Here is a 14,733-nt window from a genome sequence, read left to right as displayed (position 1 = left end):
TGGGGTCACTTTTTCTTGTTTTGGAAAGAAAAACGCATTTTTGTCCATTAAAATAACATGAAACGTATCAGGAATCCAGCGCAGACAGGGTTAATGTTGTAAATGACTATTGTTGCTGGAAACGGCTGATTTTTAATGGAATCTCTTCATAGGCGTACAGAGGCCCTTTATCACTCCCATCACTCCTGTGTTCCAATGGCCCTTTATCACTCCCATCACTCCTGTGTTCCAATGGCCCTTTATCACTCCCATCACTCCTGTGTTCCAATGGCCCTTTATCACTCCCATCACTCCTGTGTTCCAATGGCCCTTTATCACACCCATCACTCCTGTGTTCCAATGGCCCTTTATCACTCCCATCACTCCTGTGTTCCAATGGCCCTTTATCACTCCCATCACTCCTGTGTTCCAATGGTCCTTAATCACTCCCATCACTCCTGTGTTCCAATGGTCCTTAATCACTCCCATCACTCCTGTGTTCCAATGGCCCTTTATCACTCCCATCACTCCTGTGTTCCAATGGCCCTTTATCACTCCCATCACTCCTGTGTTCCAATCTTTATAAGGACACACGTTTGTTCTTTCCATAAAATGTAGCATTATAAATGAAGTTATAAAGCAGGGCTGTTAATTTATTACATGTTCCATTTCATTGGAAGGATCCTACGAAAAATAGGTTATTAAAAAAAGATCAAAAAAAACAAAACGTAATACTTTGTAACTGCTGTAGACTTTTCTTACATTAAACAAAACACAGCATTCCAGCCCAATCCGGAAAACGGGCGAAGAAGGATGGCGGGGAACGCAACAATTTGTCTTCTGATCTGGAATACAATTCACCCGAAGCTGATGCTTCATAGAGAGGCGGAAAATGTTCTTCCCGCGATGATAAATTGGAACAATAAAGTTGTTTTAAATAGAGCGCCTACTCCACCGACAGCTGCTCAATTCATTCGTTTTTGAGGGTTCGCGGGGGGGATAATTAAATCTTTTACGAGTAACTTTTCTAACCAAAGTGTTTTGTTTAAAGGGGAAAGAGTTTGCAAAGTTCTTCTTCTTTCACTCAATATCCCCAAATTGTGGCGTCCACCATCGTGGCTGAATTTACCACCAAAAGAACATCTGGCGTTATAATGGTCACTCAGGTAGTGTGAGTGACGGCTGGGTGCCTGATATTAGTTCTAACGCGTTAAAATGCAGTGGAAAGGCATCTTTCGCGGACGCCGGCAGCCGTCTTAGTAACTGGTCACATGACTCAGTTTGGTGGACATGGAAATAGAGACCCCATCCAGGACAGGCCAACGAATTCAGCTGTGCTGAGATAAAATAGTCCATAAAATGATAGGAATTGGAGAAAAATAGGTAGTTTTCATTAAGTTAACCCCTTAAGGACAATCGGCGGTCCCAAAACCCATTGAAAACAATGCATTTTGAGCCCGTACATGTACGGGCTTTGTCATTAAGGGGTTAAAAGCCATATAAGTGGGTGGTCTGCATTGGGGGTTCTATCAGTCATACGTCGCTTAAACCGGGAATATAAAAAAAATAAAAAATGGTTTCTCTTAGACAGGCCCTTAGTATCCACACTAATAATGTCTCAATTTGCCTCAACTATATGTTCCTTCTGATGCTTGCCTCTTGCATATATATATATTCTAAGATTGTAAGCTCCTGTGACCAGGGCCCTCCTCACCTGTTGTCTCTGTAACTCAAATTGTTATGTTACATACTACTTGTTTTGTCCTCTCCACCCACTGTACAGCGCTACGGAATATGATGGTGCTATATAAAACAATAAATAATAATAATAACGTGGTAGATAATGTGGTGGTCGGGGCCCCTACCTGCTCAGGGACCCAGGAATCTGCATACATCACATATATGGTAGAGGAGTCTGGCCTTAAGGGTTTCTCTGCGCATTACTATTATTATTTATTGAATTATATAGCGCCATCATACTCTGCAGCGCTGTACAACACAGCGTGTATGCCTTTGTTCTCCCAGCTTCACAGAGGCATTTACAATAATTGCCCATCTAGAGCCGCCAAGTTTTTTTCCCACCGCTCAATAATACACGGTGATGTATAATTTTTACTTGCTTTTTTAGTGTTATCGGTCCGGTGGTCCGTTAGATGGAGAGAGCCCGCTGGGCCGTGCCGCCTCCCTATTTACTTATTAAATCGGTGATGTTGCGCTGCGTCTGCACATTAGGGGAGTCGATGGTTCGGTAGCTGCTTTCCTACTACATTCTGCCAACACCGAAAAATGGAAAACAGCGGAAAACTGGCACGGAACGAGGGGCTCCGCGGGCACCCGGACCAGACTAATTAGTTTATTGTATTAAATCAGCCCCGGAGCCATCTGTAACGGGGCCAGCCACGGAGCATGCAAAGGGTTTCTGGATAGGGAACTTTTATTCAAGGAAAAAAAGATGAGTTTCAGAAAACTTTTCACTGAAGACGGTTTGGTAGTAAACTTTATTGATCATTTACAAACTTTTCTATTATGGAATTCCATATATCTGTTCAAAAGTTTGGGGTCACTTAGCTGTTCTCGTGGAAAACAAGGACATTTCTGGGTGTAACATAATTACAAAAGGGTTTTCTAACCATCAATTAGACTTTTAAACTTAAACTTGGATCAGCGAACACAACGTGCCATGGGAACACAGGAGTGATGGGAGTGATAAAGGGACATTGTAACACAGGAGTGATGGGAGTGATAAAGGGCCATTGGAACACAGGAGTGATGGGAGTGATAAAGGGACATTGTAACACAGGAGTGATGGGAGTGATAAAGGGCCATTGGAACACAGGAGTGATGGGAGTAATAAAGGGCCACTGGAACACAGGAGTGATGGGAGTGATAAAGGGCCATTGGAACACAGGAGTGATGGGAGTGATAAAGGGCCATTGGAACACAGGAGTGATGGGAGTGATAAAGGGCCACTGGAACACAGGAGTGATGGGAGTGATAAATGGCCATTGGAACACAGGAGTGATGGGCGTGATAAAGGGCCATTGGAACACAGGAGTGATGGGCGTGATAAAGGGCCATTGGAACACAGGAGTGATGGGAGTGATAAAGGGCAATTGGAACGCAGGAGTGATGGGAGTGATAAAGGGCCATTGGGACACAGGAGTGATAAAGGGCTATTGGAACACAGGTGTGATGGGAGTGATAAAGGGCCATTGGGACACAGGTGTGATGGGAGTGATAAAGGGCCATTGGGACACAGGAGTGATAGGAGTGATAAAGGGCTTCTGGGCACCTATGAAGAGATTCCATTAAAAATCAGCTGTTTCCAGCTACAATAATCATTTACAGCATTAACCCCGTTTGTGCTGGATTTCTCATCCATTTCATGTTATTTTAATGGACAAAATGTGCCTTTCTTTCAAAAACAAGAAAAAAAAATAAAGTTACAAATTTTTGAACTCTAGTGTGTGTGTGTGTGTGTGTGTGTGTGTGTGTGTGTGTGTGTGTGTGTGTGTGTGTGTATATATATGCTGTACATACACGGATCAGCCATAACGTTGTGCGCACTGACGGGTGAAGTAAAAAACGTGGATAATCTCATTATCATGGCTCCTGTCAGTGTGGGGGGATATATCGGGCAGCGAGTTAACATTTCATCCTCAAAAGTTGATGTTAGAAGCAGAAAAAAGGCGCAGCGTAAGGATCTGAGCGAGTCTGGGGGCCAAATTGTGATGGCGAGCCGACTGGGTCTGAGTGTCTCCAAAACTGCAGATCTTGTGGGGGTCTCCCGGTCTGCAGTGGTCGGTACCGATCAAAAGTGGTTCAAGGAATGAAAAGCGATGAACCGGCGACAGGGTCATGCGCGGCTCATTGATACACCGGGGAGGCGGCCCGTTTGGTCAAATCCAACAGACGAGCTGCTGCAGCTCAAACTGCTGGTCCTGATAGAAAGGAGTCAGTTATATAGCGTCGTCATATTCCGCAGCGCTGTACAACGGGTAAAAAAACAGGAACATAACAAATAGTGGATCTCATAACAACCTGACAGAAACAGAAAGGTCGGGGGGGCTCTGCTGGAGAAGCTTACATAAAACCATCAATACTCGTTATGAAGATGTTAAAAATGCTCTATTTATGGTGAATAAAGTTAAATGTTGCGGGGAACGGCTGAAGGAAAGGACATTTTGCAATTTAATTGTCACGGGGAAAACAATGCGCCGGGCCGGCTCGGAGTTATAGTTCCGCCGCCTTTATCTATGAGGCAATTAATTGGTCATTAGCGACGGGACGAGGCGCGATGAATAAATCATTTGTGGTCTGTCCGTGTGCTGAAGCTCTTTGTGACAGCCTTTTGATAGCTTTAGCTACAATTTCTTTCATTTATAGAGCTGCTTTGTTTAGTTTAGTGGCTCCGAAACAAATTATTAAGGTAAAACCAACAGTTTTTGCCTTATTTTAGGGTTTTTAGATGGTGGGTCACTGGGTGATTTCTTTTTATATCCCCTTATACACTGTATAACGCTTGCAAGCAATTCTACTGATTGTGAATTATACTAGAAGACCTTCCATAGCTAATTCAAGATGTAAAGTTTCCTTGGCTTGAACACAGGTGAATTAAAGGGACAGTAACACCCGCAATCGATTCTTATTCACTAAGGAGCTCGGAAACATATCTCCTTCCTTTCCAGCTGTCTCGTGGCTTCAAGCTGCAGATGGTTAGTTTTTTGCTGTATATATAAATAATAATAATTTCCACAATTTTAGAATAAATTTTTTTTTAAAAAAGTCAGCTCACCCAGAACGATATCTATTTTTCTTAATTATAGTCTTCCAAGTTATCATTAGTGCCCGGCAAACAATGTAATTACAGTAGCAATCAGTAGAATTTTTTTTAGTGTTTTTATTAGTTTTTTATTTATTTTTTTTATTACCTGACTACAGCGAATGAGCTCTCAAACGCCCCCCCAAAAAAACGAATTTTTCCTTAAAACTAAGAGTTGCCGACATCCCCCCCCCCAAAGGTAAGTGATTTAAAACGGAAATAATTGTATATCACATTGTATAATGAAAGGAGCTGGAGTTTATTTGCTGTTTTTTTTTCTTCTAAGTACCCCAATTACGGTTTTGTGTTAACCGGGTCCTGTCCCTTTAAATAGACTTAAAATCACAGCCCAAGACATTCCGAGTGCCAACAGGAACAATAATAAAACTTAATTCGCCGGCACTTTGAAGAAATGCTGAGACTCTGGAAGGCGGGATGTTATTCCCAATCTACGTCTCCCCGCGGTATCCGAGACATAGATCTCCATTAGCCTTACAAGAGCATCAAACGGAGTAATCACGATCATAAATCTTCGTGTTCCGCTGTCAAAATCCAAGCCAAATAAAACTTAATGCAAAGCGCATCCAACGGGGGTTTTTTTTTTTTTATTGGTGGGGGTTGGGGCGCTAATTCGAGAGCCACCTGAGGTTATACACAAAAGTGCGCGTCCCACCTGAAGTGCTTCAATTGTATTTAGAAAATACAATTATTTGATATGATTTATGGGGAAAAAATAAATAAAAAAATATATAAAAAAATGGAAACTGTTTATTTTAGCCTCAAAGTAAATAATCAGATGGCAGATTCCAAATGTAATTTCAAATAGAAATTGTGCCTTAAGTACAGTTGAAGGATAAAAGTTTACTTACGCAGCGGACCTGTCATTGGTTACGTAAAAACTAAATTCACGGAGCACGGAAAAAACTTTGTATATGGTGCGCCATAGCCCCGAATGTACGTCACAGGCCTGATCAAGCCCCTTCTTTCTGAATTTACTTGGGGGAAAATAAAAAATGCCCCAACCAATATGGCGGAGAGAAATAGCTGGCTAGGAATTATCGGACCTGGGAACTCTCTGGGTTTTTGCCTCAATCTCCATCTGAATAAGAGAACTCTGAGATCCCGCAAGCTTATGTTACGTTACATCCTATCCCCCGCCAGTGTCGGCCCAATACAAGATATCAACTTCATCTAAAGATTCTATGTCCTCTTGGGCTAACATGGCTATAGCTGTTCCACCGTCAACACACGGACTAGCAGGATCTGCAAAAACTCTAAAAATAACCAATAAATAAAAGAAATGGTTTTCTCGACTTTTGCTCCACCCCAGAAGTAGGTACCATTTCAGCATCTCTAGTAATGCTTGCGCGTGTGGTGGAGCAGGAGTCAAGGAACACTTCTCACATTATTTATGGATACGACCAGCGAGGCACTTACTTCCATCGTAGTTCAGGGTGGCGAAGTTCGCTTGCTTCTCCGCGCAGCCCGCGCTGTTGCAGACTCTCATCTGGAGCTCGTACCACACGGCCTCCTGGAGATCATAGAGTATGTAGGACTTGGACAATGAGGTCCTCTGCGCCAGAGTCCACACCGGGGTGCCAAAGGGTCTGTACTCCAAGTTAAATGACGTGATTGGACAGCCTCCGTCGTTCCAGCCAATCAGGTTCAGCCGCACGCGGGTGGTGTTGATGCTCGCGAACAGGTCTTGCTCTTTGGAAAACTGCGGTTCTACGGAGATATTAATTGTCACTTAAGACTAATAAAGTCCAGTACTCACACGAAGAATTACTGATCCAGTACTTACACGAAGAATTACTGATTTCTAAAATGTTTTTACACATTCAATGACACATTGAGAATTAGGAATGGATTAAATATATATATTATAGTTATATATTTCTAAATAACTATATAATAATATATTTATTTATATATGTATTAATATATATAACTATATAAATATATATATATCTATACATATAAAAGCAATATATACGCATAGAGAGTGTTAAGAGTAATGGATACGCCATTGATTCATACTACACGGTTTATGGGACAAAGCAGCAAAATTTAGCAGGAAAAATAACGAATAAATAAAATGCTTAGAAACACAAAAAGAGGATAAAACTGAAATTATAAATGGTTTTCAATGAATCCATATAATACATATTGAGAGGGGCTAATTCACTAAAGGGAGAGTTTGCGGGAGAGTTGTGGTTTGAGCTCTCCCGCTTCTCTATTCATTATGAAGGATCATACCAGCAGGTTTCTCCAGCAAAAAAGGGCTGAGCTGGCCCTGTACAATGTATAATCAAAGAGGTGAGGAGACTTGAGAGATCTGATTTAATTATGCATTGCACAGGGCCAGCCAAGCTCAATGAGGCTGGAGCTTCATGAGCTGAAACACAGCTCTCCTGTCAGCTCTCTCATTAGGGAATAGATCCCAGAGACCGACTTAGCGCTTATCCAATCCCAAACAACCAGCGAGCGGATCCCAGGGGCTAAAGCCAGCGCTTCTTACCGTCCATACATTCAAAGGGTTTCTTGTTTCAAAAGCAAGGACATTTCTAAGCGACCCCAAACTTTTGATCTTTTAGTCTATATGTTGTATAAAAGTCATGCTATACTTAATTTATATTAAAAAAAACAACACAGCTTTAACGAATAAATATTTATAAGGCTGAAAGCTCCAAGTATAGACTACGAGTCCTATCAGAAAGGAAATCTGTATCTCGAACGCAGCGGTGACCTGAATTATTATACCTGGACGGGTTTTCTATAACACAATAGATGCCCGGAATATGGATAAATGCCCCATGGTATCGGTGTTCATGCAATTAAATGGAACACGCGGCCCCGTAACCTGCAGTACAGCGGCTTAAACGCAAAGCCTTTGGATTAGCAGCATGCAATGAAGGGCGATAGGGAACAGCGGGACGGAGAACCCACGGAGAGGGCAATTTGCTCTGTTAGGGTCATTGGCAAAAAAGTAAAAATAAAAATAAACCTCTAAAATTCCCCCCAATTATCCCCAATGAAGTGCAGGCGCCTTATCTAAAAGTATAATGTGGCGAAGCTTAACGAGCGGCAGGATGAGACGATGGCAATAATGGTCTTAGCGACAATAATGTGTATTCCTAGGTTGCATTTGAAATCATTGGTGCCCTGCCCACTGTGTTATTTACAGACACGGACTGGCCATTTGGCACATCGGGCAAGTGCCTGGAGGGCCACTGGCTTACACCGCTCCACGCTCACCCGGTCTGCCATTGCAGCAGCAGGTTGGGTTCTGGAGTGCGCGGCCAACAGCGCTTACGTCATTTGGCGGCCCCCAGCCTTAAAGTGACGAGGCCACCTTGCCATTTCCAGTCTGGCCCTGGTCACCTGGCATAGAAGGGTTATCATTCCCATTTTGTTTTCTTAAGAAAAGGGCAAGGACAGCTGGGGGGGGGAGTTATATTTTGAGCCAGAAAGTTCTAAAAACACTCCTTATAACCTCAATTCCCACTCCCTGACGCCTCCTTCACCAGACAGAAGATCATCGGTTTACTGAATGCAAGCGCTAAATTTGGGTTTAAAAATAAAAGATAAAATAAAAAGAACGTGATAACTTGTAATTACTTCCTGCTTTGGATGTGCAGGACAAGACTCCAGTACCTTTCCCAAGGGTTTTAGCTTCTATGATCTCACTGATGCGTCCGGGACCCACGCCGTTCTGGGCCGTCAGCGTGAATTTGTACCAAGTCCCACATTTAAGGTTTTCCAGCCGGTACGAGCGCTCGCTGGGGCTGATGGGGAAACTGCCCCACTGCTCGCTGTTATCTTCCGAGTACTGTAATATATACCCTGCAAGAAATAAAACGAGACGACAAAGACTGAAGAACGACAGCTTGGAACTGATATTTGCTACAACGTTGACTTCACTTACAATACCGGGATGAGATTGCTTTGGGAGCAGAAACAGTAAAGACTTAGAACGCCTCCTTCTAAAGTCAAGTATGGATTAAATGATACCCCAACTCTGGTGCAACACACTGTATGTTGATGTGACAAACATGATAGTGGTGTAATATAATGAAATATCTTGGTTATTATCAGTTTCTCCATGTGTTCCCCTCCATATCCTTGCTAAGACCCTCCTGCTTACTGGTTATTAACATTCGATAAGTGGTAACATTCTCTTTGTATTCGCTAAGCACAACTTTTTATCCATGAGAAAGTTCCCTGGAATAATAAAATTTAGTTTTCCCTAAGCATAAACCCCAGAGCTGTATACAGTAATAACACCCCCCCAGACTGTATACAGTAATAACCCCCAGCGCTGTATACAGTAATAACACCCCCCAGACTGTATACAGTAATCACTCCCAGCGCTGTATACAGTAATATAACCCCCCAGACTGTATACAGTAATCACTCCCAGCGCTGTATACAGTAATAACACCCCCCCAGACTGTATACAGTAATCACCCCCAGCTCTGTATACAGTAATATAACACGCAGCGCTGTATACAGTAATAACCCCCAGCGCTGTATACAGTAATAACACCCCCCCCAGACTGTATACAGTAATGTCGGTGGTCAGCATTGCCAAAAACCTGGTTTTATCTCATTTTCTTCCAATAAACTCCCTTTTTCTGCAGGCCTGAAGATCACCTTTGTTGTCAGTCATGTGATATTTTGGGTGACTTTCCCCCTCAAACACCACACTGAGCTGATGCTAACGTTCATTAGTCAGAGTATCTGGCTGGGTGATTAAGACTGAGCCATTCTATCATTTCCCACAGGCAGTATGATAAGGAGTAGGGGTGTTTGTCTAGTAGATTGGGGATCAGATAACAGAACGAGAACTCATACTTTTTCTGATTATATATATATTATATATATAGTGTATACATTGGGCAACAGCCCATCATGGTTTGCCTGGTGGCCAGTCCGAGGCTGGTCATAATATCCTCCAGTCATTAAATATAATGCAGTTCACAGAGTCTTATCAAAACTTTTTAATAATAAAATAGAAAAGTGCCTCAAAAATATACCTCGCCCCCAAATTACGTATTTCTTGTAACATCTTCATTACACAGTAAGGAGAGTGGGCACCAAGGAGGTCCAACGCGACACAGAGGATCCTTTTAACCTGAGGGGCAGATTGGCTTCACGCACAACCCACATAATAGGCACTCAGCCGGGTAACGGACATTTAAAGCCCCACCAGCCGCCCAGGGACTGCATCTGCTTCATACGGCTACCCCGAATCTCACAAAACAGAATGACAGAACCGGCTTAACAACATCTGACGCTTCGATATAAAGAGATAAGATCAAAGAGCTGCTGTCATCCGTCGGAGTCACAGGGTTCCTCGGAAGTGTCTTCGCGCCGGCGACAGCTAGAACGCCTTGACGTTCCAAAGACAGCACATCAAGATTAAACCACGCGCTAAACCGCTGATTCCTTTTGATGCTGCTTGGCTCTTGTAAATCATATCCCCGATCTCATGACAAACGGGACAAAAATAACGGCAGCGTATACATCTACTCTAAAAATACACAACTTTATCTTGGGGAAACATAAACAAGAAAATGCTATAATGATTTTATTCATGTTGTTTGCAGCAGCCAGACCTGTCCTGTTCTCCCGTAGGGAATCAATACAAAGAACTCCTCAACGACGAAGGGCTTGATCTCAATTCATTAAAGAGAAAAGGAACCTTCACACAACTGGTTCTCTGGACTGGAGATAACCCAAGTGCCATCTCGGTTGGGTTTGAGTCCATTGCTTCCTTGATTGCATCACGGACTGAATAACCCAACAGGCAAGCAGGCATTACCATAAGCCAACTTCTCCATCAAGCTTCATCAAGCTCGTCCGACGCATGGCTGTTGGACACTTTGGGATCGATGATAAGCTGGCAGATAGACAACGCACTTGGCTGTTTCTGGATGACTCTGTCATTCAACCGTATTGGTTGGTGGTCAAACTAAGGCTTCCTCGATAGGAACAGGGATGGAAACTTTACTGTGATGGGACTGGGAATGAACAGCAGGTAAACCGGATCAAGAACCCCCACCAGAGAACCAAGGAGAGAAAAGAAACCTCCTCCAGAGAGGGGTGGCCTTCAAGAAATTGGACGTGGGTCAAATGTGAATAATACACTTTCCAACTAGGCAACATGTTTAATACTTTACAAATGTTAAACCCTCCTAAAGGTCTTGAGGACAGAACGCGCAGGACAGGTGGAGTGAGCAGAACTTTGTCAACACAAAGTGATGATAAGAAGTACCCATCATGCGCGACATGTAAATCTGATAGGAACTGGAGGTGCTTCAGAATCTTCACAACCTTATGTGTTTATAGTGCTGGGGGAAAACAGCTGATTATTAGCGGATCCCCTTGGCTACCCACTGGCCCTCCTTGGCTACCCACATACATAGAAAATCTGTTATTTTTGTTCGAAAAAAAGAGAGAAGTAGTCCCCAGGCCAGCGTACCTCTGATGGAGCTTCCCCCGTTGTCTCCGGGTATCCAGGAAAGAGTAATGGATGAAGAAGTGGTCTTGGACACGGTGAGTCTAGGCTGGTCAGGAGGTACTAGATAAAAAATTAAATGATTTATAAAACCTTTATGTTTTTCACAACTTCATACACATCTCACAATTGCATTTAAGACACCATATTGTATATTTGCTAGGGTATAATGAACAAATTCACCTTTGTTTGAATGACAGATAGGGGGATATGACTTCGTCATAACACAGTTTTTAAAAAAAACACTCTGTATAGCAAGGTGATTTAGCCCTGCAGAATATGATGCTGCTATATAAAACAATAAATAATAAGAATATTTTAGTTTACAATATATACAGTATATACATATATATATATATTTTTTTATAACATATTTATATTATTTTTATTTTATAAAAATCTTTTATTTTATATAAAATGACACAATGCCCCAAACGTGGCAATATTTCGGCATTACAGAATGCCTCCTGTTCTAGAAACATTGTCGCTCCTCGGAGACACTCGGCTTGCCGGCTTCAACAAACAAACATGGCAGACCTGAGAGATTCCTAGGAACAGAGCCCCCCCCCCGAAGAGTTCTACATCGTGTCTGTCCCCGGCCCAGCCATTGCCCTCCATTATTACAGGAGAACCACAGAAACAGCCGTTGGTGGCATTAAAAAAAATTCCAAGAGAATTATTGATAACTAGATATAGTTAACTAGAAATGAAAGTTCCCATTATTATTAGGAACGGAATCTACTTCCACATAAATGGAATTATAGAAAAACAGCTAATAAACCTTAAAAATATATTTTTTTCTATGAAGACTTAGACTTGACCTTTTGGCAAAACAATATATATTAAAACATAAACACGCAATAACGAGGATAACATTTTCCTGGAGTTTCAAACGTTTATGCCAATTAAAGAAAGAGTTTGCTCCAATTATCATATAAATGAGCTCGCTGTTTTGAGGGACTTCAAAGGAAAAAATTCATGTTACTGTTTAAAAGTCTGCAAATCGCTAATCCGCAAGCCGATTGCATGATTGGGGTGAAATAAAAACCAGTAATGATTTATATAATTGCTAAAGTGTACATTTTATGGTGGATTTGGGGGGAAAAACCTGAAAATTTCATAAAAACATAGAAAATGGTAAAAGCTAAAGCCGCTTGGCCCATCCATCACTTACCTTGGACTTGCAGATTCAGCACAATTTCATCCGACCCCCAGCTGTTGGTGGCGATACAGCTATAGTACCCCGAATCCTCGGCTTTAACCGTCCGGATGATAAAACTTCCGTTGCTGTAGATGCTTCTCCGCCCGTCAATCATCACAAGACTGGGCGTCCCGTTACTACCTCACAGGAAACAAAAGTCATAAATTAAAGGAATTACAATCGAAATTAGTCAAGGACGGGGGAAGACATTAAGGGTTGGCCCTGCATAATGCATAGTGAAGTCTGCAACATGTATCCAGTCACCCATTATATTAGCTATACATCTCACGGGGTCAGTTCAGCCCATCTTGCAGAAGAAATAAGCCTGGGTCAGCCCTTCACGATACAAAGTCAGGGAGTTAATGTACAGCTAACCCGCAAACTGCCCCTTTAAGAACCCTGATCTACTTCACAAATTTTTAGCAACAATTAAAAACAGCTCAAAATACAATGAAGAATATGGGGATTATTTATAAGCCTCTTCACATTCTAGAAGAAGAACAAGGGGCAAAAGGCAGCTGCCCTGGGCCCATAGTCACCTTAGTGGCCCACTGCAGCTGTCCCTTGGGCCCCCTCAGGAGCCAAGGTAGTCTGATGGAGGTTTGGGCATCTATCGACACAGACTTCCCCTAACGCTTCCTCCGTCTCATTCCATAGAACATGGTAAAAGATAAAGCAACTTGGTCTATCCATCGTTGGGCTGGGGTATGACCTCATATATTGGCACCCAGAAGCAGGTGGCACACAGACCACAGAGGCCCTCAACAGTGAAGCCGTGGCAAGCCCACGGGGAGCTTGGCCTGGGACCCTTTATGTTTAAAGACAATCCCTTTCCGAGTCAGAAGACATTGATTCATCCCATCGGAACAAACCAGTAACTGTTCAGCTGTTACTAGAACCTTGGATTACTGGTGGCCACCAGGGACAGCAGACTTTCCAGCTGGAAACCGAGCCAGAGGAGAGGCTGTAGCTGCTAACCTAAAATTAAATCTAAAGTCATTTGATTTGAGATGGTAAATGCTTGTAAATGGACCTACGTACTCTTTCACTGCCTCGTCTGTAAAGGGTTAACAAACCGTAAACCTTAAAACCATGCTTTGAGTTATTAAATATTTGATTATTCGAGTTTCTGTCCTAGAAAGTTCTAAATATTCATGACTCCGCGCAATCACCCTCTCTATCCGAGGCGCTACAGTAAGTGATCCGGTTAATTTAGCAGTTGGACTGGAGAGCGGCCATATGCGGCCCATCCATCTTCTCCGCTAATTCGTTCTTCACCAGCAGCGTACCTCTGGAACAGATGAATCGCCCCATCTGTGTAGCAGCTGATTTAAAGAAGACGTACGCGCAAAAGGAGTTACTTTTGGCTATCATGTTCTAAAAAAAGTTTCATACAGACATATTCTTAACATAGAAACATAGTATCTGCCGGCAGATGAGACCCATACGGCCGTCTAGTCGCCCGCTTCTCCTGAAGCCTGCTGTAAAATGAATGATTTTGAATATTTTTTACCTCATGATTAATAGCTTAGGAGTAATGAGTGGGTGAACTGGTATTTGACTGGCTAAAGGGGTATTACAGCTTAACTAACCAAGCCAATGACTGGTTGGAGCAAACTACCCGAGTTGCTGGTTACCTTTCCTTCATCCATTTCACAGTAGGAGACGGGTCTCCGACGGCTTTGCACGGCAGCACGATGTCCCTCATCCACGGAGTGGTCACCGTTCCACTGAAAGTCAGAATACGGGCTGGAGCTGGAAGAGCGGCAGAGACATTAATGAATACTTCTGTCCCAAACCTTACAAAGGCTGCCCGAACCAATCAGCTACGGTCAGCAGCGTAACTGCAGGAGAACTCAATGGGGAGGAATAATCATGCAGGAGAAAAGATGGCTGCTCCACTGGTATAGACATGAGCTGGCTTCTAATACATCTACGTATTGCCTATTTTCATTTTGTTGTATTTTAGCGACCGACCCTCTTTAAATGTTTGTCGGCTTCAGTAATCTGAAAAGAAATGGTTAAAAAGCTACATATTTTAACAAATCTGTAATGGAAAATAATTGGTGCCAGGGCACTGGAAAAGGGCAATTTAAATCTACTTCTCCCAAACCACCTCGAGCGCGTTATTAAGCTATTTATCTCAACCCAAATTTGCTTTTATTATCCGGAGGGTGATTTTCTGCGCGAGGACGTCCTTGAGGGCAG

General features: G+C 42.7%; 2 protein-coding genes across 2 annotated transcripts in view; one reads left to right on the top strand and one right to left on the bottom strand.

The window, feature by feature from the left end:
• DSCAM (DS cell adhesion molecule) overlaps window positions 1–14,733 on the bottom strand; it is a 99,686-nt gene that overhangs the window by 36,997 nt on the left and 47,956 nt on the right. Inside the window, exons 18-22 of the mRNA XM_053455755.1 lie at window positions 14,163–14,280; window positions 12,499–12,662; window positions 11,289–11,387; window positions 8,459–8,647; window positions 6,239–6,529 (exon numbers count right to left, since the gene is read on the bottom strand). Coding sequence (XP_053311730.1) covers window positions 6,239–6,529; window positions 8,459–8,647; window positions 11,289–11,387; window positions 12,499–12,662; window positions 14,163–14,280 — 861 coding nt within the window. The remainder of the gene's footprint in view (window positions 1–6,238; window positions 6,530–8,458; window positions 8,648–11,288; window positions 11,388–12,498; window positions 12,663–14,162; window positions 14,281–14,733) is intronic.
• The window catches only part of SH3BGR (SH3 domain binding glutamate rich protein), a 247,851-nt gene that overhangs the window by 221,639 nt on the left and 11,479 nt on the right, over window positions 1–14,733 (top strand). The gene's annotated exons all lie outside the window — the stretch shown is intronic.

This window comes from Spea bombifrons, chromosome 2, assembly GCF_027358695.1.
Source record: "Spea bombifrons isolate aSpeBom1 chromosome 2, aSpeBom1.2.pri, whole genome shotgun sequence".
Taxonomy (NCBI): Eukaryota; Metazoa; Chordata; class Amphibia; order Anura; family Pelobatidae; genus Spea; species Spea bombifrons.
This window is presented reverse-complemented; position numbering and strand designations above follow the sequence as displayed.